Source organism: Ictidomys tridecemlineatus, chromosome 5 (assembly GCF_052094955.1).
Source record: "Ictidomys tridecemlineatus isolate mIctTri1 chromosome 5, mIctTri1.hap1, whole genome shotgun sequence".
Taxonomy (NCBI): Eukaryota; Metazoa; Chordata; class Mammalia; order Rodentia; family Sciuridae; genus Ictidomys; species Ictidomys tridecemlineatus.
The window spans coordinates 29,751,679-29,777,339 of NC_135481.1; the positions used below are offsets into that span (position 1 = coordinate 29,751,679).

General features: G+C 37.6%; 2 protein-coding genes across 3 annotated transcripts in view; one reads left to right on the forward strand and one right to left on the reverse strand.

Moving 5' to 3' along the window:
- Nucleotides 1–10,717, forward strand: part of LOC110598200 (RNA polymerase-associated protein LEO1) — an 86,096-nt gene extending 75,379 nt beyond the window's left edge. Inside the window, exons 9-10 of one of the 2 annotated variants that reach the window (XR_013438781.1) lie at nt 3,721–3,819; nt 8,579–10,717. Coding sequence is in view for 1 of the 2 variants with exons in the window: in XM_078049616.1 (XP_077905742.1) it covers nt 3,721–3,753 (33 nt within the window). In the remaining variant the exon portion in view is untranslated. Of the gene's footprint in view, nt 1–3,720; nt 4,453–8,578 lie in introns of those variants that run through there. The other variant, XM_078049616.1, reaches the window with a different exon arrangement.
- The window catches only part of Tmod3 (tropomodulin 3), a 76,327-nt gene extending 51,727 nt beyond the window's left edge, over nt 1–24,600 (reverse strand). The window contains exon 1 of the mRNA XM_005316579.5: nt 24,461–24,600. The gene's annotated coding sequence lies outside the window, so the exon portion shown is untranslated. The remainder of the gene's footprint in view (nt 1–24,460) is intronic.
- Between the last annotated feature and the right edge of the window lie 1,061 nt (nt 24,601–25,661).

Consider the following 25,661-nt stretch of genomic DNA (forward strand, 5'->3'; position numbering starts at 1 on the left):
AAATTAAGTTTCCACAAACTTGGAAAAAACTGCTTTTTCTGCAGCCATGATAGTAAGTAGTAATAAAAAAAAAAATCAACAATTTGCCTTTACAAGATCATCAGTCACTGTTAATGGCTCACTTCTGAAAGTCAGTCAGGAATAGAGTAACTCCAGTAAACACTCCTTGAGTTCCAGCTAACCAATCATGATCATGCTTTTTCAGAAGTCATCCCATAATAGCCTCTGAACTTTCCCCAATCTTTGAGTTCCACACTTCCCCCAAATCCTACTTAAAAAAAAATAAAAAATAAAAACAAAACCCAAACAAACTAATGGTCTCTTCTGCTCAGAACAGTTTTCCCTTAAGGATAAACACTAAATTTAGTTTTGCTTTTTTGTTTCAGATATTGACTGGTGAGGGGGTCTCATCAACTTTTCATGCTGAAGAAAACTTTTAGTGATTACATTTGTTTGTTTTTAAATAAAAGTGTTTCATTTTGTTGTTTGTGGGATGGAACCCAGGGGTGCTCTACCACCGAGCTACATACCCAGCCCTTTTATTCTTTTGAGACAGGGTCTAAGCTGCCCAGGGTACCCTCAAATTTGTGATTCTCCTCGTCTCAGCCTCCCAAATTGCTGGTATTACAAGGGTATATCATCAAGTCTGGAAGAAGGGCTTCACTGTTGACAGATACTAAATAGTGGTTAAGATCAAAATAGTCCTTCTGGACAATATCCATGTAATTTTTGGAACTGAATTTGGTTCACTATTCAATAATTTCATAAATATCTGCTTCAATTTATTTTGGTAAATATTTTTCAAATAGAGGGCTAGGGTTGTAGCTCAGAGCCTGGAATGCTTGCCTAGCATGTGTGAGACACTGGGTTTGGTCCTCAGCACCACATAAAAATCAATAAAATAAAGTTATAGTTGTTCATCTAAAACTAAAAAAAAAAACATTTACAATTTTTTTCCAAATAAATATTCCTTTTCCTTTTTTGTTAAAATAAATCATCTCTGCCTGGGATTTTAACATTTAAAATGTCTAAATGTTCTCTTATTTAACGTTAGGCTTGAGTTTCATCTTTGCTGTTCTGAGGAACATTCACATTGATGAAAAAGGCTTAAGTAAAGAAAGACTTCCATTTATTCCTGGGATTGCTACACCACAGGTTGAATAAAAGTATCTGTCAGCATAGTGTGGTGAATTCCTCAATTGAAAAGGAGTATTCAGAGTCTCATAAGATCTCCCTGGGCATCTCACAGTGTCTGGTACCACAGCAAACCTTGACTCTAAATGAATGCTTTGCCTCTGTGCCCATAGGTATTGGTACTGAAGCAAGCTGTACAGGTGGAAGAAAAAATGCAGTCAAAGAAAAGAAAAAGTCTCGTAGGTTATTTCCTCTTTACCAGTTTATGATTCTAAACACTGATTATAACCAAAAAATTTATTCAGTGTCTTCTTAGGGCTGCTATAGCCAAATTTTATAAACTGGGTGGTTTATAAACAATAGTTCTTACAGTTCTGAAGCTGGGGAAGTCCAAGATCAAAAGCCAGGAGATTCAGAGTCTGGTGAGGGTTCACTTTCTGATTCATAGAGGGTGGTTTCCAGCTGTGTCCTTGTGAGGCAGAAGAGGCAAGGCAGTGCTCTGGAACCTCTTTTATAAGGGCCCTAATTCTATTCATAAGGGCTCTGCCCTCATTTCCAAATCACCTTCTATAGGCCCCACTTCCTTAATACCATCACATTGGTGATTATGTTTTCAACAATGAATTTGGGGGAAGAAACACAAACATTCATACCACATTCAGTGTCACTGTTCATATAGTATTTACCTTCTGAAAAAGGAAACTCATTTTATTTTAGCTGTTTGTATTATATTACTTTTATAGTAGGTAAAATTTTTTATATAAATACATAAAAAATAAACTAGATGCTATATCTAACAATTTATGTACAATAAAACCTAAAAGACAGTGCTTTTGAGATGGTATTTTTGAGATGCAATGGTACACCCAGATGTAGGCACATCTGATATAGTTGCTTTGCACACAGAAGCTTGTAAAAATGGTGGCTGATTATTATGCATAAAAGCTATACAGAAACTAACCAACTCAGAGTAGCCTTGCCTTTATTTTGTTTGTTTATTTTTGGTATGGGGACTGAACTGAGCCACATCCCCAGATTTTTTTTTTTTTTTTTTTAATTTCAAGACAGGGTCTCTCTAAGTTGTTTATGGCCTCAGTAAGTTGCTGAGACTGGCTTTGACCTTGTGATCTTCCTGCCTCAGCCTCCAGAGGCACTGGGATAACAGATGTGTGCTACCATGCTCATCTTATTTATTTACTTTTGATTTTTTGAGACAGAATATTTCTAAGTTGCTAAGGATCTTGTAAATTGCTGAGACTGGCTAGGAAGATATGATCCTCCTGATGCAGCCTCCATGTCATGATTGCAGGCATGCATCACTGTACCTGACTGCCATCTTCAGTTTTTTTTTTTTTTAAATGAGATCTGTAGATCCCAAAAGCCAAAGGAAAGAAAATTAAGTCTGAAGTCTAATGGCAAAAAAACTTGTTAGGCCAGAACAAAAAGGAATTTAATTAGAGCAGGATATGGATGGCAATCTTAAGGAAGAAAGCAGTCAAATCATTTCTGTGACTATTAAGAAAATATTTAACAGGTTGCTCACGCCACTTCAGAAACTATCTTTCAGTGAGACCCTACTGAGAGAGTCTTTGGTTCCCATGCGAGTAACCCACTTTCTTTTCTGGCTCAAAGCTCAAGCCAGCTCTGACTCCTATCCCATCGCCTCTCTTTTTTTTTCTTGGTAGAGCTGTAGCATCAGAGATAAAGCCAAGGTCAGAGAGAGGAAGCCACCCTGTGGTGCATACCAAAGATGAATGCCAAAACAGTCACACCCTGAGCATACCCAGTTTCTCAGCACCAAATATTTTCAGCCTTTTTTTGTTGTTGTTGTTTCTTTAATAGACCAGGAAATGATGAAGCTTCTTTAAAAGTTTGCTGTGAACTCAAAATATCTTAAAAAAGAAATGACATCATATGAACAAGTCTTCAGGGTAATGAAGTTACAGAGCTCTTTATCTCAGCTGGTCAGCATGACTGGTGGACCAAAAAGAAGAAAAAAAGAGAGGGAGGGAGGAGGTAGCTTGCAGGAAAACTTATCAGTGCTCAGCCATCAATCAAAACATAGAATCCATTCCAAATGTATAAAGGAGAGATTAATCTTAGGGTTTCCTTTCTCTCTCCCAAAAGGAAGTATTGCTGTGACTCATTCTTCCTCTTGCAAGAATTTTCTTAATCCACCAAGTTAGTGAGCACTGAACTATACACAAAATCCTAAAATAAACAAAGGCTGGGTCTAAAAGAAATCGTACTGAAAGCCAGATGAATCTTATGCTGTGAACAAAAAGTAATTATCTTTCCTTAGTTTTATCCCTTCTGAATTTCTTGGGCTTCAAATCTGATTTTTTGTTTCATTTTGGTATGGATTCTCAGAATTCTTAAACTTTCCTTTTTGTACTTCATTGATTTTTTCCATCTTTAAATCAATCTCTACTTTTATGTATTTATTTAGTGCCTATCTCATTTAATGTACTGTCTTGGGGGTGGGTATAGGACTGGTAAGACATGGGGAAAGAAACCATAGGAATGAAAGAAAAAGAATTGAAGAAAATTGAATAAAACAAGTCGTTTTCTCTCATTCGTTTACAGATGCTTCTGGAACTAGAATTTAAGAGATTATAAAGCTCAAAGATATGGCACAAACATGGTACAGAGATTGTAAAACTCAATTGTAGATATAAGTTCAATGTAAGTACAAACTTAACATTTTTACATTTTCTTTTCATATACTGCTGTTGTCTCTGAATTTACAACAATGGTTACCAACAAAATTGGGCAAACAGCAAAAATAAACCTGCTTCTCCTGCCATTCTCCATCCTAAGAACACAGCCTGAGAGGTGGGCTGAAAAGTAGCCATTACAGGGATGCTTCTTCTCTCTCTCTACTCCATTTTTATATCCAAAAATAGGTATGCAGATCCTGTTTTCTAGTAATGCCATATGATAACAATTGTGTCACAATCATTCTTCAACCAAAAATGTGTTTACATAAATATATTCCCCCAAATGAAAAAAACTGTGCTGGGAGAACATTATTCAATGAAATGTATCTAGATAAACATGTACATAAGTGTTGTTAGGTTGCTAGTGATACCAGTAGACTCAATGATGAAGAGTTAAAAAGGTGCTGGGTGCAGTGAAGGATACCTGTAATCCCAGACTCAGGAGGCTAAAGCAGGAGGATTCTGAGTTCAAGGCCTCAGCAACTTAATGAGACCCTAAGCAATTTAGCAAGACTGTGTCTCAAAATAAAAATCAAAAGAGCTGAGGATGTGGCTCAGTGGTAAAGCACCCCCCCCCCCCAGTTCAACTGCAAGTACCATCCCACAAAAAAACAAAAACAACAGTTTAAAAGGCTTCAGAAAAAATATTTTGAATGAAAGCTGTTCCAGCATTCTGGACATTTTAATAAGGTAAAGTCTTCATAAAACCATGGGGAGAAAGTGTTTTATGGGATTACTCAAACTCATCTAAACTACCAAAATAAACCCATATGATATGGAAAGTATCAGAAAGGTTGTTTTTATAAAAAGACTTCCCAAAATGATTATACAATAAATACAGTGAACACACAGTACATAGCTACTATTGTTATTTATGTTAACCATAAAATAATGGATGCACTTGGCCAAAATGTCAACACTGTACAGTAGTAAAAATCTTGGGCTGGGGTTGTGGCTCAGAGGTAGAGTGCTCACCTAGCATGCGCAAGGCCCTGGGTTTGATCCTCAACACCACATAAAAATAAATAAATAAATGAGGGGCTGGGGATGTGGCTCAAGCGGTAGAGCGCTTGCCTGGCATGCGTGCGGCCCGGGTTTGATCCTCAGCACCACATACAAACAAAGATGTTGTGTCCGCCAAGAACTAAAAAAAATAAATATTAAAAATAAATAAATAAATAAACAAAATAAAGGTATTGTGTCTAATCAAAAAAATAAATATTAAAAAATCTAAACTAAAAAGTTCTTAAAGTATCACTTATTTTATGTGATTCTACTAGTGTTTCATCTTTCCAGATAAGATTTGGTTTTTTAAACCAATCATTTCTCTTCTAATAAAATCCTATTTTTTTCCTTTTTGGGGGGAAGGGTGGGTCTAGATGGATCCTAACAGGGATAAGACAATACATTTAAAATTTTAATGGGAAAATCTTCAGTCTTAAAAAGAGATTTTTTTTTATTTTTTCAATTTTAACTACACTATGTAAACTCAAACTTCCTATCTTTGTTATAAGAAAAACCCTCTATCTTTTTAACTATTTGCTGAATACTCCAGAGCCCTTCTCTAAAATCTATAACAAGCCTAAGTACCTAACAGAATTTAATTACCATCAAAAGAGTTAAAAAAAAAAAAAAACCCAGGGAAAAGCAAAATTCTTTGGGAGAGAAAGCCTACCACTTAGTTTCTAGCATGGAGCTAGGGATCAGCAGATCTATGTACTTAAAAGTGCTCTGTGACTCTAAGCAGGTTCACTGCTCTCAGGTTCCTGAGCTAGATAAAGAACAGAAAAATGTGGAACGGGTTTTAAGAACCAAATGTTCTATGCCCACAACAAACGCTGCAAATCAAACAGCCTTTTCATCACTGAGCACAGGTTCTGCCTCAATCCTTAACGCAGTTACTTACCAACAGATGAAAATTGGCAAAGGGATGAAACCAATTCACTCTGTCCCTGGGTTCTACAGACTTGGGTATCTTCTGGCTCCAAAGGAAACACCATTTAACACAAAATAACTGACTTACTCTCATCATTGCCAACATGAATAACATATAAATAGAAAAAAATATATGAAAGCTGAATCATGCTAGATACTCAAAAAGAAAAAAAAAATTCAGTAAAGTGATTTGAAAAACAACCAGAACTACACAGATTTAAAAAAAAGAAAGAGGGGCTGGGGTTGTAGCTCAGTGGCTGAGCACTAGCCTAATATGCGTGAGGTACTGGGTTTGATTCTCATCTCCAAATAAAACTAAATAAAATAAAGGTGTTTGTTCATCTACAACTTAAAAAAAAAAAAAGAAAGAAGTGAAAATGGGCCAATGCCATTAAGTAGTAGAGAAAAAAAAAAAAGTCAGTGTAATACAGAAAACTGACCACACAAAGCAAATTTCTATAGCTTGTTTCCTATTTTCTCACTAATCCCATAATAAAATTTAAAATTTAGGAAAACAAATTCTCAGCACATAATACACTGTAGGAATGAAAAATAAATAAGTAAAACATAGAAATGAATGTAAAAAGGAGTTTTAGCACAAGATTGAGTATAAATTTTATTAATACAGTGATAATTCTAAAGTTAGCACATTCATTTCTGCCTTGGTGATTTCATTCCACCCCCCTCTCTCTTTTGACACTGGAGATTAAACCCAGGGACACTTTACCACTGAGCTACATCCTGAGCTCTCTTAATTTTTCATTTTGAGACAGAGTTTTGCCAAGTTGTTGAGGCTGGGCTTGAACTTATGATCCTCCTGCCTTAGCCTTCCAAATTGTTGGGATTACAGGTATGTGCCATCATGTCTGGCTATTTCATTTTCTCTTATTAAAGTAAATTTAAAAGTATCTAACTACTGTCTGTATTTTGACTACATTTTATAACCAAGTCTTTCAAGAGGATAGTACTAAAGATAGTAGGAGAAAAAAAAAAAAGACTCCAGAAGAAGAAAAATAGATTAAGAAAATGGATTTGGAATTCAGAAAAAGGGACCTTTGGGAAATAAGTCTCATAAAGACTTTTAATTTCTGGTGACATTTTAAGGAGTTTTGGAGAAATCCCCACTCCATTATTCATTCATATTAATTCCTCAAATTTAGCCTACTTTTCTGTAGGTATGAAACTCTAATGGTTAACAAAAGACCTGTAAGGTCTTTTGTTAACTATTAGAGTTAAAAATAAGGGTCTTAACTCTGGAAGTTTTAAAAATAAGGGTCTTAACTCTGGAAGGACCTACAAGATTAGAAACAGGATATCTGAGAACATAGAATGCTACATTTCCAGTGGTACCTTATGAATTTTGAACCATTTTCATTTATTATTTTTTCACTTAAAGGATGATTCAATAATCTGTTGCATTTTGATGTTGACTATCAAAAAACAAGAACAAATACTGGTTCTGACTTTTGAATTATGCATACCACAACCTGGTAGTGGCAAAAAGTGCTTTGATGGAAAGAACACAACAAGAACCATTAACCATCAAACAATCCAATTAAAAGAATTTCTGGGGCTGGGATGTAGCTCAGTGTTAGAGTGTGTGCTTAGCACGCATGAGGCCCTGGTTTCAATACTTAGCACTAGAGAAAACATGTAAAAAAACAAAAAGTAGGACATTAATATGTTAAAAAACTAACAATCTATGAAATCAATAACAAAAAAATCATTTCGAGATACCAAATTATATATTCTCCCAGATTCCACAGCTTTTGACCAAAGGCTCTACTTAACTGAAACTCTGAAACAGTTTTAGGGTATGTTTTTGTTCTTGCTTGTTTTCCTCAAGACCTGTTCCCTAAGTAAATGTCAAGAGAAACAGCAGGACTTCAAAAGCCCTGTGTCTCTATCCCCTACCCCTTCCCAGGAAAGCTTTCAGGACTAGAGAAATTTCTGGAACCTCATAAAAACAGGAAATAGAAACACTGTTTTATCAAGCCCTCTCTTTCCCAAGCTCCAAACAAAATTCCTTGCTTGTATGACTCTGCACTCCTGTTTTTTTACTCTAGTGCATCTTGCTTATAGTCACCTCTTTAAACATTTCATTCCTTAGAAAATTTTCTTGTTAGGTTTTTTGGGTGAATTTGATAAAAACTCCCTATTGTTACTAAGAATCACCAGGAATCCTCTGCTCTCCTCAGGCCGACTTCCTCAGTTTACCGTCACTGGCTGCTTCACTTATTCTCATGAGAAGTGGTGTACACTTCTCTTCAACAATCCTCTCTACCTACCCCAAATGTCATTTCTCCATTCTATTCAAACCCTTTAGATAGACAGCACAATTTAAAGATAGCTCAAGTCTGTTCTATTCAGTCTCTCCTAGCTTCTCCCACCCCACCATATCTTTTCTTTGAAAATCAAGGATGCTCAGGGTGTACTAGTTGGCCTCATTACTTGCCACTGATTCATGCGTCTGGTATACCAGCTGGTATGAATGTACTCTCCCTGACAGACAATGCTTCACTCCTACATGGTGAAGGCATTTCATATACATCTTCAGAGACACGGCGTACTCATGACATTTTTAGAGATAATAATGGTACTACTCTAACCAATTCCAGAAATCTGAGGACATACCAAGCTTTGTTATCACAAATTATTTTCAGATTAACAGGGAGAAGCAGTTATAATATAACAGGTATTTGAAGAGGGACAAGCCTATAATTTGCATAATGTGTCTTGTTTTTTGAGAGAGAGAGAGAGAATTTTTTAAAAATATTTATTTTCTTTAGTTTTCAGTGGACACAACATCTTTGTTTGTATGTGATGCTGAGGATCGAACCCGGGCCACACGCATGCCAGGTGAGCGCGCTACTGCTTGAGCCACATCCCCAGCCCGTATAATGTGTCTTGATGCCTCATGGAGGAGGTTAGGGAATATAGTACCACTCAAAGACTGGAATTATAGTATAATTCTTTATCAGGTGGGATAAAAGTATGCACTGACTATCTAAGAAGAGAGAATAAGTGAGCGCCCTGTCAACAGTAGAACAAAAAAGAAGACAATTCTTCAAGAAATGGCATTCCCTACCACCTTGACCCTGGGTTCCCAACTGTAGAGAATTTCATGCTTGGTGAGGTACTATATATTCTATCCACAATGAATAGCTAAAACAAAAATCAACAGACAAGGAGAACTAGAAAGTAACCACATGGCATCAAGGAGCAACACCCACACAACTTACCATAAGTGATCTTGGGAACAAAAAAGGAAAAAGACCAAGATAACAGTCCTCTCCTAGACCAAAGACAGCATTGAAGAGTTTTTGCTAAGAAAGGTAATTTGGTATCATTCAATTGTACATCCATGTACTAAGACATGGATGAATTTTATGGGATATAATTTGTGCCTTGATAATACTGTTTTTATAAAAAAGCAATTCAGTGACTTAAGCTGGAATATTTGCATGTGAAGACACATTAACAGTTTACAACGTGGAGTTTTTATTAGAAGTTTCAAGACAGAAGGCACAAAACCTCTGGCATAAAAGTGAAAATTTCTCATTATATTAACATAGAACATAGGGGAGTTCATTATAAATGATAAAAAAGCCCTGAAATAAAGCCTTTGAAAATGCACATATGGGGGAATGGGGAAAGACTGATTAAAGGGTACTAAGTTACAACTAGGAACAAGAAGTTTTGTTGTGCTATGGCATGTAGGGTAACTACAGATAACAAGATACTGTACATTGCAAAAAGCTAGAACAACTTTGAAAGTTTTCACCATAAAAACATAATAAACATGGGGCTGGGGTTGTGGCTCCTAGCATATGCGGGGCACTGGGTTTGATCCTCCACAGCACATAAAAAAAAAAAGGGGGGGTATTGTGTCCAACTATAACTAAAACAAAATATTTTAAAAGACATAATAAACAAAGAAATAAATGCTTAACCTGATTTAAACATTATGTATTGAACCATTATTGGCACCCCATGAATATGTATAATTTTTATGTGTCAGTTAAACAATTTTAATGCCAGGTGCAATGGGACATGCCCATAATCCTAGCTACTCAGGAGACTGAAGCAGGAGGATCACAAGTTTGAGGCCAGTCTGGGCAACTCAGTGAGACCCTGTCTCATAATAAAAAAGGTTGAGGATGTAGCTCAGTAGTAGAGTGCCCTGGGTTTAATCCCTAGTACTGGGGGGGGAGGGCAGACATTTTTTAGGCTGGGGTGTGGTTCAGTGGTAGAGTACTTGCCTAGCGTGTCCAAGTCCTGGTACCTTGGTAGGTACATGGTCACTTTTTAAATCTGAAAGACTCAAGTAAATGAAAGAAATGTTTTCCTAAGGTAATTAAGATGTAGCCAGTTTTATTCTGTCATTAAAAATAATTTGCAATTGGTGTCATAAATGTTAATTTTAGAAATAGTCTGACTGCTCTTTTGGGATCTTACAATTAGCCCTCTGCAATCTCCTCTCCTTCCCTGCATTAAATTGTTTTTACTTCTATGTGGCTTTGTTGATTTCCTTCATTTGCTATTAAGGGAAAAATGTTCTTTAGCTTCTTTTTAAAGAACCTATGCCAAAGGAGACCTTATACTCTGGGGACAATTAACCAAGCTTCTTCGCCAATAGCAGTGATTTCTGAGACTTTGTCATCAATTCTGCTTTCTTCAGCTATCATCAGTTTTAAATATTCATTTTTTTTCCACCTCCACTCTCTCCCACTTCTCCTTTTCCAGAAACTATCCCCACTACCTGTATGGTCTCAAATTTCAGTAATTGTATATAGTTTGATTTTTGTGTTGTATATGTATTTTTTTTTGGTGCCTGTAACATGATAAACATTAATATACAATCATAAGAGAGGGCTCAGTATGCTTTACAGTCAATGACAGGAATATGTCTGGTTTTACTGTATTTTAATTGGGCTGAGGTTAGAATCAGTAAAAAAGTATTATTACCCCTTTATTTATCAACGTTCTACCTCTCTATTGTTCCAGAACTGGGCAATTTCAAAAACAAATGTTAAAAAAAGTTAATTTGAGCCAGGCATGGTAGCGTATGCCTGTAAATCCACTGATTCAAGCGACTAAGGCAGGAGAATCACAAGTTAGAGGCCAGCCTCCACAATTTAGCAAGACCCTTAGCAATTCAGCGAGAACTTGTCTTAAAATAAAAAAATAAAAAATTTAAAAAAGGGCTGGAGGACTGGGGATATAGTGCAGGGACAGGGCCCTTACCTAACATATGTGAGGCTCTGGGGAAAAAAGGCAGGAGATAGGGCATGTAGCAATGGTAAAGTGCCTGAGTTCAATTCTACTCCCCAAATAAATAAAAATAGTTAATTTGTGCCAGGCACCACAGCACATACCTGTAATCATAGCTACTCCCCAGCTAATCAGTAGGCCGAGATAAAAGGATTCCAAGTTTAAGGCAAGTCTGGGCAACTTAGCAAGACATTGTCTCAAAATAAATTTGTGTGTGTGTGTGTGTGTGTGTGTGTGTGTGTGTTGCTGGAGATTGAACCCAGGGCCTTGTACATGCAAGGCAAGCACTCTACCAACTGAGCTATATCCCCAGCCCCTAAAATAAAACATTTTTTAAAAGGGTAATGGATATAGCTCACTGGCAAAGTACCCCTAGGTTCACTGGTTTTAATCCACAGAACAGGGGGAAAAAAAAAAAGTTTGGTAGAAATTTCCTATAATTTTCTATAAACTTAAAAAAACATTCCAAATAATAAAACAAATTTTATTAATTTGTTTTAAATTAAATTCAACTTAAATAACCTGCTATGCCTAAAAGTTAATCCTAATGGTCAAATGTCAGGCAGTTTTAGCAATATATGAGACACCTTTTTTTTGGTACTAGGGATTGAACCTAGGGGTGCTTTGCCATTGAGCCACATCACTAGCCCTTTTTATTTTTATGGTACTGAGGACTGAACCAGGGGCACTTAACCACTGAGCCACATCCCCAGCCCTTTTTTAAAAATATTTTTATTTAGAGACGGTCTTGCTGAGTTGCTTAGGGCCTTAATAAATTGCTGCGGCTGGCTTTGAACTCATAATCCTCCTGCCTCAGCCTCCAGAGCCACTGGAATTATAGCCATGCTTTATTTTTTATTTGGAAACAGTCTTGCTAAGTCAGTCAGAGTCTTGTTACTTTTGTTGAGGCTGGCCTCAAGCCTCCAATCCTCCTGCCTTGTCCTCCTGAGTTTCAGGAATTATAGGCTGGTGCCACTGCACCCAGTGAGACACATCTAGTTTTCAGTTATAAATCTCCTAGGTACGGGACAGATTCAAAAAAGGCATCTGGTCACTTCCTTCTCACCTTTGTATCAGAGTAAGCAAGTTTTGGGATAATTAAATCCAAACTTACCCCAGCCCTTGTAAAGTACACAGCCTCAGCAAGCCTTTAACAACACCCCATCTCTCATAGGTGTTTGGTACAGCAGTCATCCCAAATCCAAGCAAGACAGATCAAATCTAATCTATGAATCTGGAAAGCTAGGACACAAGATCTAAATTGAGAGATCACGTATCATCAAATCTGAAGGCAGGAAATGGGGTTGTGGCTCAGTGGAAAAGCATTTGCCTAACATGTGAGGCACTGGGTTTGAGTCTCAGAGTCTCAGCACTACATATAATAAATGAATAAAATAAAGGTCCATCAACAACTAAAAATATATATTCAAATAATTTTTAAAAAATCTGAAGGTAGCACAATAACAAGCCAAAGTCACATTTACACTGAAGCCAGAGAGGGAAGTGTAAGCCATGAGAATGTAGAAAATGTCAGTCTGCAGTGGAGAGAAAGGGGCTGCACTGGGTAGGAGGGAAAGAGGGGGATAGTATAGGCACTAACTAGCCTTGGGCACAAGATTTAAAAGGGCTCCAAAAAACACAGTAATCAAAACAAATTATACTGTACTGTACACTATTTTTTTAAAGATAGATTTTTAAAATTTTTTAGTTGTTGATAGACATTTATTTCATTTATTTATATGTGGTGCTGAGAACTGAACTCAGAGCCTCACACATGCCAGGCAAGTGTGCTACCGCTGAGCCACAATCCCAGGCCTGTAATGTACACTATTTTTAAAAATCAAAATTAACATCCTGGAATGGAGTAGAGGCACAGAAAAGAGTCAAAAAGAATCTATGCATGGGCTGGGGATGTGGCTCAAGCAGTATCGCGCTCGCCTGGCTTGCGTGCGGCCCGGATTCGATCCTTAGCACCACATACAAAGATGTTGTGTCTGCCAAAAAATAAAAAATAAATATTAAAATTCTCTCTCTCTCTTTCTTAAAAAAAAAAAAAAAAAAAGAATCTATGCAGGTCACAGACAGAGGGAGGATGAGGTTTTCCAAGTGCCTATTCTGTGTTTCAGCTGAAGTTCACTTCAGGGAGCTCAGTGGCCTTAACACACATAATCCACCACAACTCCCAACTCTAACACTAGAGCAAGCTAGCTGAAGTGGGTTTGTGTTCCTTGACTAATACACTCTACTTGGGAAAAATGAGACATGCATATACAGTTATTTTTTTAAAAAATCAAGGCAATATATAATTAGCTGCCAAAGGACTGGCAGTTAGAGCAACATAAATTCAGAGATCAGAGATCACTGTGGGTGGTCAGAGAAAGATTTAGCTATTTGGGGGTGGGATGGGGAAGAAATACACACTAAGCAAAGAGATCAAAGCACAGGCAAAAGTGGGCAGGTGTTGGAAGGGGAGCCAGGGGAAGAAGTAGTAAAGGAAAAGGAGTGATCTTTATACACCCTATTTTAGAGCCAAAAATCAGTACACCCCCATACTTTATTGTCTCCAATCCTTAGACCACACTGTTCATTACACTTTAAATATCCTTTTGCCTCCTTTCTCATATTCTAATCTTTTTTTATTTGTCAGGGACCAGTTCAAATAACATTTCTTTGAAGAGGCTTCCCTGGTCTCTTACTCAAAGGAGCAAACTAGAACTAAGGTTGGAAGAGGAGGAGGAGGAAGAAGGGGGAGAGGGAATAAGAGGAAGAAGCTGGGGGTGGTGGTTTCCTCTGAGGCAGGAGGGAAAGCTAACGGATGGAATGCAGTGGCAAGAGCTAGTCTCTGGAAAAGAGCACAAATACATTCTACATTCACAAACTCACTTAGGATGTCCACCCACGTCTTCAGAGGTAAGATCCTTGACGAGGAGTTGCAGAAAAGGCCTTTCAAAGGTGAAACCACACAGCTCTGTCTCAGTCAGTCATTTCCATAAATGGTTCTGGGATTTTCTCCAATAATCACAGGAAAACAATAAAAACAAAAACTGGGGGAATGGGGTGACTTTGGCACACACTTGTAATCCCAGTGGCTTGGGAGGTTAAGTGAGTTCAAGGCCAGTCTCAGCAAAATCGAGGCACTAAGCAACTCAGTGAGATCCTGTCTCTAAATAAAATACAAAATAGGGCTGGAGATGTAGCTCAGCTGGTCAAGTGCCCTAGTATCAAAAAAAAAAAAAAAAGAGGAAAACAAAACAAGGCAGGTGGGCAGACTGGGAGACCAGTTAAGAATACCAATTTTGGGGCTGGGGATGTGGTTCAAGCGGTAGCGCGCTCGCCTGGCATGCACCACGTACAAACAAAGATGTTGTGTCTGTCTGCCGAAAACTTAAAAATAAATATTAAAATTCTTTCTCTCCTCTCTCTCTCAAAAACAAAAAAAAAAAAAGAATACCAATTTGGGGCTGGAGTTGTGGCTCAGTGGTAGAGTGCTTGCCTAGCACACCTGAGGCACTGGGTTCGATCCTCAGCACCACATAAAAATGAAATAAAGATACTGTGTGTCCACCTACAACTAAAAAATAAATATTAAAAAAAAAGAATACCAATTTGGAGGCTGGGAATATATTTCAGTGGTAAAGTGCTTGTCTAACATGACTGAGGCTCTTGGTTTGTTTTTTGCATACAGAAAATACACACACCAAAATAAACAAAGAACAAAACAAAAACCAAAAACTAGTGTGAATTAATAAGAGCCCACCACTGTTGAAAATAAATCCGGGTGTCTCATCAAATCTTGCCATTCTGAATATAAGCCTGACATGATACACACATTTGAGGGGCTAGTATACATATAGAGGCAATGTTCCTTAACAATTATTCATTAAATTTATAGCACCACACCCAGGAAACCAAAATATTTTGTTGGTTATAATTTTCCGTAAGGAAATCCCCAGGGTGTATTATTAGTAATATTATTAGTAATAACTTCTGCTCAAAGGAATTTGCTATAAAATAGGTTAAGAAGCTACAAAAAGCTTACCTACAAGTCTATATACATATCAAATAATACATATTTATCATGATGACAACTGCTACTAGTGAGTGGGTGTAGGTATTTGACAATACATACTTATGAGAGTGTATATCTTTAAAGTCAAAGAGGGTGCACATCTGTGGAGGAATCTTGACAGTATTTTAATAATACCATATATATTTAGAATTCAAGAGCGAAAGCAGCCAGTCACAAAAGAAAACATATGATTCCATTTTAAACGAACTGTCCAGTTTAGGCAAATTCATAGAGACAGTATATTATTCATTGGGGTTTCTTCTTTACATATTTTTTATTTGTTATTTTTAGATATACATGACAGTAGAGTGTATTTTGACATATTATGCATACATATTCTAATTAGGATCCCATTCTTGTGGTTGTACATGATGTGGAGTTTCACTGGGTGTATCCACATGTGAACATAGAAAAGTTATGTCTGACTCATTCTACTGTCTTTCCTATTCCCTTCCCTTCATTGAAAGAAAGGGTTTCTTTATGGTGTAATAAAGAGATTCTAAAATGGATGGTGCAGAGGGCACAGTGGTGCATACCTGTAATCCCAGGGACTCAGGAAGCTGAGAAAGGAGGATAGCAAGTTCAAGGCCAGCTTCAGCAACTTAGTGAGGCCCTAAGTAACTCAGCAAGACCCTGTCTCAAAATAAAAAGTAAAAAGAGATAGAGATGTGGCTCAGTGGTTAGGCACCTCTGGGTTCAATCCCCAGTACAATAAATAAATAAATAGATAGTATACAACTCTGTGAGTGTACTAAAATCCATTGAATCACATACTCTAAATAGATGAATTGTATGTATAAGAATTATATTTCAATAAAGTTGTTACATTTTGAGAATAAAAATGAATAAGGAAACAAAAGTTGTCCTCTATTTTCCTAGAAGGGAGCCTTGTGTTTGATAATCTTAGCTATTTTCTGTTTTGTTTTGTTTTTAATTGGAAATTGAAGGCATTGGGTGCTTACCACAAAGCCACATCACCAGCCTTTAAAAAAAATTTTTTTTTTTTTTTTCTGAGACAGGGTCTCACTAAGTTGCTTAGGGACTTGCTAAATTGCTGAGGCACTTGCTAAATTGCTGAGGCTGGCTTTGAACCTGTGATCCTCTGCCTCAGCTTCCCCAGGCACTGGGATTACAGCTGTGCACTATGGTAATTCTGTTATCTTTTCTCAAGATCTAATCTTCTTTGTCTTTACTAACAAAAGTGATCCACAGAAAGGAGATAACATTCACTAGTTACAAGTCAATCTCTGAACAAAACATAACATGTACACTATGATTACAATCTTATAAAAATATGTGAGTGAGTGAATAAGGTCTGATAGGGAATGAGGACAAATGAAAATAGTTAATTCATTTTTTTCCCCAACATCCCAAATGTGGGATACCTATAAAAATCTAAATATAGTATATAATTATATAACATACAATATAATCATACTATATTAATATATAAATTCTATATTTTGATTTCCAACCTATTTTAATGTACCTGTGTCAGTTTCGTTGAAATATTTAAAGAATTGAAAACTTGGGATTTAGTGGGCTAAATTAATGTGGTTGGGGTGACATTTTCTAAAAATAATGTTATTTTATTGTGTCATCAGGAAATAAAACTTAGAAGAAAAAAATGAATAAGCCTGTTTCCTTAGAAACTAAACAAAGACATATTCAGGAATTTATTGTCACAAGGATTGGAATGGACAATAAAATAGAAAGATAAAAACTAGAACACATGGGTTATATATATTTACCTCTATTCCAACCAAGGCAATAAATAAAAAAATATTGAGCTCTTTATAGTATGCTCTATTTAGAGTTCTAAGTGATGTTTCTCTGGGCTTGAATCTTTCTTCCTTCCCCAAATCTGCCTGTAAGGCAAGGTACAAAAGCTGATAAATGAGAAGGTCTCCATTAACTCAACCCACAGTCAAGCCATTTAGAATTAAAATTCACACTAGCATTCTTTTTTTTTTCGCCCCTGGGATTACAGGCCTGTGCCACTGTGCCTGGCTCAGCAGTTTTTTGATGTGTATTTCTTTGTATGTTAACTGCCATTTCATATTATTTGCACATTTAAAAAAATTGCACGGGCTCAGTGTTTGGCTCAGTGATATACCAGAGATATAAAAAATTGTGCTCTATATGTATTGTAATGCATTCTGCTGTCATATATTAAAAAATTAATTAAAAAAATAAAATGCACTATTTAAGATGGGCACAGTGGAACATGCTTGGGATCCAGCTACTCTGAGGCAGGACGACAACAAGTTGGAAGGCAGCCTCAACAACTTAGTGAGACCCTATCTCAAAATAAAAAATAAAAACAGCTGGGGATATAGTTCAGTGATAGAGCACTTGCCTAGCATTCACAAGACCCCGGGCTCAATCCCCAGTATCAAAAAAATAAAATAAAATGTAGTGGATTTGAACCTATGTATTTCAATTTGGTATGCTAACAACTGAATTAATGTAAAATCTTTTTATATAATATTGTAATCTCAGTTCAAAATTTAACTGAAAATATAAAACCCAAATGATTTCTATATAGTAAATTGAACTGTAAAGGTAAAAAAAAAATGCAGTGGAAGCCAGTAACAATGGCTCATCTCTGTAGTCCCAGTCCTCAGGTAGCTGAGACAGCAAGTTTTGAGTCCAGCCTTAGAAATTTATCTCAAAAAATTTAAGAAATGGGGTATAGCTTAGTGGTAGAGCACTTCCCTAACATGTATGAGTACCACACACACACACACACACACACACACACACACACACACACACACACACGCGTGCGCACACATGCACACAAAGGCACAATAATATAAAATACAATACAACAAAACACACACTAGCATTCTTACAGCAGAAAATATATGGCAACTAGTCCTGAATTTATCTCAGTTTAGTCGTAATCGGGAAGAGGTACACAAAAGTATTTTTAGGAGCCAGGTGCAGTGGTGCATGCCTGTAATCCCAGCAGCTTAGGAGGCTGAGGCAGGAGGATTGCAAATTCAAAGCCAATCTTAGAAACTGCAAGGTGCTAAGCAACTCAGTAAGACCCTGTCTCTAAATAAAATACAATAGGGCCGGGGATATGGCTCAGTGGTTGAGTGCCCCTGAGTTCAATCCTCAGTACCAAAAAAAAAAAAAAAAAAGTATTTTTAGAATCCAAGGCTTTTTCTTAAGAAATTGGCAACAAGGGGCTGGGGTTGTAGCTCAGTGGTAGGGTGCTTGCCTGGCAATGTATGAGGCACTGGGTTTGATCCTCAGCACCACATTAAAAAGTAATAATGATAAAATAAATAAAGGCATTGTGTCCATCTTCGTCATTAAAAAATAAGAAGGAAATTGACAACATAAGCAAAGCTAAAATATAAATTACATCATTAATTATCAGGAAAATGTAAATTAAAACCACAATGATGTACAACTCTACATCCACTAACTTCACTGAATGAAAAGGCTGGCATGCGCTGGTAGCCATGGATACTCTGGAGGCTGAGATCACTTGAGTCTAGGAGTTGGGAGGTCAGCCTGGGTGACAAAGCAAGACCCTGTCTCAAAAAAAAAAGACAAGGAAAGAAAAAAAATTTGAATGAAAAAATGGTTTGTATTTTAAAAAATGAAACTGCTGGCTACCCTAAAATGGACCTCTTATCAGGGTCTCAAGAATGCTAAGCAAATGCTCTACAACTGAGCTATATTCCCTGCCCCAACATTTTTTTTTTTTTAACTAAAGTTAAACAGACATATCCCAGTAACTCAGTAATTTCACTCCTAGGTATTTTTCTACAGAAATGAAAATATATGTCCACAAAAGACTTATGAAAGTCTTATCTGTTATAGCTCAAACCTGGAAATAACCAAATATTGATCAAGAAGAAAATGTAAGTCAGGAACAGAGGCTGTAACCTGTAATTCCAAAGACTCTGAGGGTTGAGGCAGGAAAATTGCAAGTTCAAGGCCAGCCTACACAATTTAACAAGAACCTGTCTTAAAACAAAAATTAAAAAGGGGGTGGGGATATAACTCAATGATAAAGTATCCCTGGATTCAATCTCCATAGCACCACAAAAAAAGATAGGAGGAGGAAGAGGAAGGAGAAGAGGAAGATGAGGAAATATATAATTGGGGCATAATCCTACAGTGGAAAACTATTCAGCAATTAAAAAGGACAAATCATACAACAACACAGAAAAATCTCAAAAAAATGTTACAAGAAACCATCATTAAAAGCACATACTGGCTCAGTGGTAGAGCACTTGCCTAACATGTATGAGGCACTGGGTTTGATCCTCAGTACCACATTAAAAACAAAGTGATAAAAAAATAATGTTTATTAAAAAAAACACATACTGTATGATTCCACTTATGTGAAGTCTGTGACTAGACAAAAAAAATCTACGGTATCTGAAATTCATAGTCAGAAAGTAGTTGCTTTAGAGAAGGGAGGGTCAAGATGGGTGTAGCAGCATATACCTGTATATAGGGTAATAATGTCTATCTCATTCTAGCATCCTTCTCACCCCCACAGCCCCACCCCTTATTCCCTTCTACTCAAACCAAAGTTCCTTTATTCTTCCCTATCCCTGCCACTCCTTCCCCACTATGGATCAGCATCCAATTATCAGAGAAAATATTCGGCTTTTGTTTTTTTGGGGTTGGCTTATTTCACTTAGCATGATATTCTCTAGTTCTATCCATTTACCTGCAAATGCCATAATTTCATTCTTCTTTAAGGCTAATATTCCATTGTGTATATGTATCACATTTTCTTTATTCATTCATCTGTTGAAGAGCACCTAGGTTGTTTCCATAGTTTAGCTATTGTGAATTGAGTTTGCTGTAAACATTGATGTGGCTGCATCACTATAGTATGCTGCTTTTAAGTCCTTTGGGTATAAACCAAGGAGTGGGATAGCTGGGTCAAATGGTGGATCCACTCCAAGATTTCTGAGGCATCTCCAAACTGCTTTCCACATAAACTGTGTTAATTATATCTCAATAACTACTACAAATTATGGACTGAGATATGGCAAAATGATAAGGCACTTAACTGGCTCTGGGTTTGAGGCTTGGCACATGAAAGGAAATATATATATAAATTTGAAAAAACTAAAAATACAGAGTAGTACTCTACTTTAAGATATAGGTTAAAATTTTGTTTCAAATGAAATTCTAGAATACCACACAGGCACTTTCAATTATTTGCCACTTTGAATTATTCACAACTCTATTCCTTCATTCCTATAAAAACTATTAATAGAGTACAGAGGCAGATGTTTAGGGCTGGGGCTGAGGCTCAGGGGTAGCCCACTTGCCTGGCATGTGTGAGACACTGGGTTTGATTCTCAGCACCACATATTAAGTAAAATAAAGATCTATCAACAACTAAAAAAAATTTTTTTAAAAAGGGTGTATATTTATATATTTAATTTTTCATAAATAGCAAATTGGACTTGATTCTTTACAATTTTAACATGTACCTAATGGACCATTATAAGTTCAGTGGAATTTTCTGTTTTCTGTATCATTTTCCTTGCAATATGATTTTTTTACTTGTAAATTTAAAAGATCTGACAGAAAACTGAAAAGACACATAAATCAAATGTCAGCATGGAAGATCAATAACAGTGACAGTGCTTTAGCCATTATTACAACCTACAGAATAATGCCCTCAACTAATCTAATCAAGATAATACATGCATATTATACTTTAAGAGCCACTGAACCACAAAGAATACTTGCCAGCTAATTTAATTTTTAAAAGATAATGATAACACAGCCTAAATAACAATAGCCATGTACATCAACCTGACATGGGAAACCTATTAAAAATCCTTTTCTCTCCTGGCTTATTGAAGCTGTCCCCTTCCTTTACTGGTTTCTGCCAGATATATTTTTATCCCAACTTCCTCTCACCTTCCCTATAATTTGCTCAGATCTAATTGATTTTAATGTATCCAGCTCATTTCAGGTTTCAAATTAAATATACAAAATTATACTGTACTCTGTGTAGATATGTCATGTACACTAACAGTATATAGAGAAGGTAGCCTGAAGGAATAGAGAGACAATTACTAAACGGAAAAGACTGACTTCATTTGTTCCCCACCCACACAACTGGAAAAGATCTCTCCTGAATGAACACCTACCATACTTTTGTACTTCCTAGGAATAACTCCTACAAGTGCTTTGGACTATGAACAAGCACACATGCCTAACCCCAAAGAAAATAAGAACCCAGACAGGAATCATATTATATATGTGATATAATATGAATATATATGTATTCATATTACACACACACACACACACACACACACACACACACACTCACCAAGGACCTAAAGACAGTGTCTGACAGATTGGGGTAAAACACATTTGATGAACTGGTGAATTACTGAGTTAATATGAGTGAAAACAACTGAGGGTGCAAGACAAGGAGAGGGGGAAAAAGCTGACGATACAGAAAGAAGGCAAGTGGGGCAAGAGGAGGAAAAAGGACAAAAAATGAAGAACAAAACTTTACACTGGCAACTGTCTATATCAGAGTGAATAATTTTTAAAAACTGAGTTGGAAAAGTCATGAATGTTTCTAATATCATAATTATCAGCACCAGTCTTTAAATTATCATTATAAACACCTTAAAATATCTTTAAAATTATCTCAACATTCTAATTATTCAAAGTGTGGTCTTTAGCAGCATCACCTATCAAACACACAGATTCTAGGGTCCCACTTTAATAGTACATGATCCTGGATGATGTATGCATTCTCAAGTTTGAAAACACCTCCCTATACCATTAAGATCCTTTCTCTTAATCAATCTGTGTTTTATTTAAGTGGGCCAAAGATGAGAGGTGGAAAGAATCTTTTTTTTTTTTTTTTAGCATTTCTGAAATCAAACCCAAGGCCTCATATATGCTAGACAAGTGTTGTATAACTGAGTTACATCCTCAGCCCCTCCAAAAACCTTTGCTTAGAGCGAAACAATAATTGTAATTTGATCTATATGTATTTAACTTCAGGTGAAGTTATCAATTACAGAGTAATAGGCCTATTAGTCTACCACAAAGATTAAAGAAAATGAACAGTAGGTTAATAGCATCCTCAAGACTCAATTTTGTTCTGTCATGCCTAGTACAGGGCTTGGAATGATATATGTGGCCAATGTTTCCTGAATTAATAAAATAAATGATTTTTTAAAAAATCTAAAAAGGCTGGGATGGGCTGGACTTGGTGGTGCATGCCTGTAACCTCAGCAGCTCAGGAGGCTAAGACAGGATGATGGCAAGTTTGAAGTCATCCTCTAATATTTGGTGAGGCCCTAAGTAACTTAGTGAGGACCTGTCTCAAGGTAAAAAACAAAAAGGGCTGGGAATGTAGCTCAATGGTAAAGCGCTCGTGGGTTAAATTCTTGGTTAAAAAATAATAATAAAACAAAAACAAAAACCTGGGGATAACTGTGGGGTCATATGGGCCATCAAACTCATTTTAAAGATGAACAAGCTGGATGTGGTGGGGCAGGCCTGTAATCCCAGCAGACTGGGAGACTGAGGTGGGAGGATCATAAGTCCAAAATCAGCCTCCACAATTTAAAATTTTAAACAATTTGGCCAGACCCTTTGTCAAAATAATTTTTTTTTAAAAAAAAAGGGGGGTGGAGTGAGGATGTTAGCTCAGTGGTTGAGCACCCTGGGTTCAAACCCTAGTACCAAAATAAATAAATAAATAAATAAAGAAGAACAAGCTAGAAATCCTGAGGAGTGCTAAAGCAAGAAAGCTACAAGAAGGGCTTGGGGTTGTGGCTCAACAGTAGAGCGCTTGCCTAGCACCCAGGCCCTGGGTTCAATACTCAGCACCACATAAAAATAAATAAATAAAATAAAAGTATTGTGTCAAACTACAACTAAAAAATAAATATTAACAACAACAACAAAAAAGCCAGAATGTACAGGAACTCACATTTTAATTCCTTTTTTGTTCCTCTGAAAGGACTGTTAGGGGATTCTAATTATTTTAATGACTGTGGGCTCTTAAAGAAGTGACAGGGTAAAAGGTGCTTAGGCTCCCAACTAGGTGGCACAAGCCCATAAGAGACTGGGAAGGCTGAGGTTGGAGGATATCAAGTTCAAAATCAACCTGGGCAATTTGGTGAGACCCAGTCTCAAAATAGAACTAAAAAAAGGCTGGGTATGTAACTTAGTAGTAGAGTGCCCCTGGATTCAATCTCCAGTATGCTTGTATTGGCAGGGCTAGGTTAGTAGGATTAGAAAGAAGAAACTAACAAAAGTGAGCCCGAGCAAAACTTTTTCCAAGACTAATATAAATTTCTGATAGGCCAATTCATTAATCAATTTAATCTGCCAAAAACTTAATCTGAAGGGTTCTCAGAATAAGAAACACGAGCTGCACGAAAACGTTACAATCCAAAGGAGACTGCACATAAGTAATTTAAATCTCCACAGGTTTATTTCCTCTTTAAATGTGACTTCCTGGGATAAGTTTTACTGCATGGTTTTTGATTTTAAGAAAAGACAAGAGCAAGTTGAAACGCTATTTTTAACTAAACATTAAAAAAAAAAAAAGGAAAGAAATTAGGAGGAAAAAAAGACATTGCGGCTGTTTCCCATTTCTGTTTGTAATCAGAATGCAGGCTTGCGGAAGAAATACACCAACTTCTGTAAGCAAAAATATAACGTTTCAGTCACGTCCTCAAAACAAACCAGCACACGAACTTCACAGCCGGACCCAGCTGTGCTGCACAAGAGCCAAGAATTTATTCTAAGACAGAACAGATCAAAACTATGAATGCAAGACGAGCCAGATTTCAATCACAAAAGGGTGTGCCCCAAGTCTGTCTGATTTTTGTTTTTCCTCCTATTTTCAACAAGCAGAAGTCTTTGAAGGAGTCTTGGAGAGAAAATCCTTTAAATTTCTAGTCCCCAAGTCTCGCCCGGATGGAGAGGGGTGGGGGGGAAGCACCGTGGGGCTCAAGAGCGTCACCGAGTGGCCAGCGACGGCTCCGCGGGAGAAGGGGCAGGTCCCCAACCGGAGGAGGCCGAGCCCGGAGTGATTCATCAGCTACTCGGGCTTCGCGCGCCTCAACCCGCGGGCGACGCCCAGCGCACCCCACCACCCTACAGCGGTCAGTTGGTTCGAAGCAGCCCCCAGCGTCCCTCTGCTCCCAGAAAGGGGTACGTAGGGAAGGAAACTGGAGACCGGCGACTGGAAAACACAAACTTTCCTTCTTCAGCCACCATGGCCGGTGCGACTCCCTGCCGCGCCCGCAGACGGACTTCCTGGAAAGCACCGGGCTAGGCTTACCTGACAGGCGTCCGCTGGAGCTGTCAACCTCCTTCACGGACCCGCGGGAACTGCCTTCGCACGCCGCTGTTGGATTCTCTGCAGCCGCCAGTCGGCCTGCGCTTGACTCCGAGGGAGTTGCCGGACCCACCCGCCCACTGCTCCCCCAACTCGACCGCGCTGTCGGTGCGGCTGGTTCCCCTCCGCCAGCGACACGCGTGCGCACTCCTGGTTCGCGGAGCATCCTGGGAATTGTAGTTCAAGCGAGAAGGGCGAGGCTCTGCTTAGACCCTGGTCTTTACAATGGGTCAGAGCGTTGGAAACCGCTGTGGATACCCAGGCCTAGTCCAGTGTGAGACAATGCTTTCCATTCGTGGAAGTACCAACTCTCGACCCTCTGGAAGCTAGAAACCGCACCTAGAGGCTTTTTTGGTAATAGATTCCCTTTTCACTTTGACCTTTCATGGCAGGGCTTCTGTTGTGTCCTTGGTAACTAATGCAAGGACACAATTGACATCAATTCTTTAAACTTGTCATGAAAGACTGATGGAAAAGTAAACAAAACAAATAGAAGCTGAGGCCCTAAAGGGTCATAAGTCTGGTCATCTCAAGGGCGTGGTCACCCTTAGACATGCAAATAATGTCGCAGCTGTGACCACTATCTTCCTAAGCAGTTTCTGCACCATCCCATCCTCCCATTCCAGCTTCAAATTCTACAACAGGCAGTGGAGTTGGGTTGAAGCAACAGTTCATAATAGAGGATTGGGGCGGATTACACCTACTTCAGGAGTAGACAATCACCAAGAGTAATGCTCAGTTTCCATACACCTTTCAAGAATGCAGTCAACGAAGATGAGGACTGAAGTGCCTGCTGCAGGTACATTTCAGGTACACCCAGTGTATGGGAGTTGCCTAATGGTTAAATCTCTTCCTGGCATCTACTTCTCCTCAGAGCAGGGTTTACTCTGGGTTAAGTAAATACTTTGGAATTTCATGCAGTTGGCATCCACTAATTCCAACAATGAAGATCCCTGATGATTTGGGTTTTAAAGAAAAAAACCCTTGTAGTAAATACTTACAGAAGACTTGGCGTTCAATTTTGTAGCCATAGATCTTATTTTCTATAACATCTTAATATGAATCAGTTTTTTAAACCTTCCTGGAGATAATAGCTTTCTGAAAGTAATTTCCTACAGAGTTCAGGTTCACCTAAGATTTATTG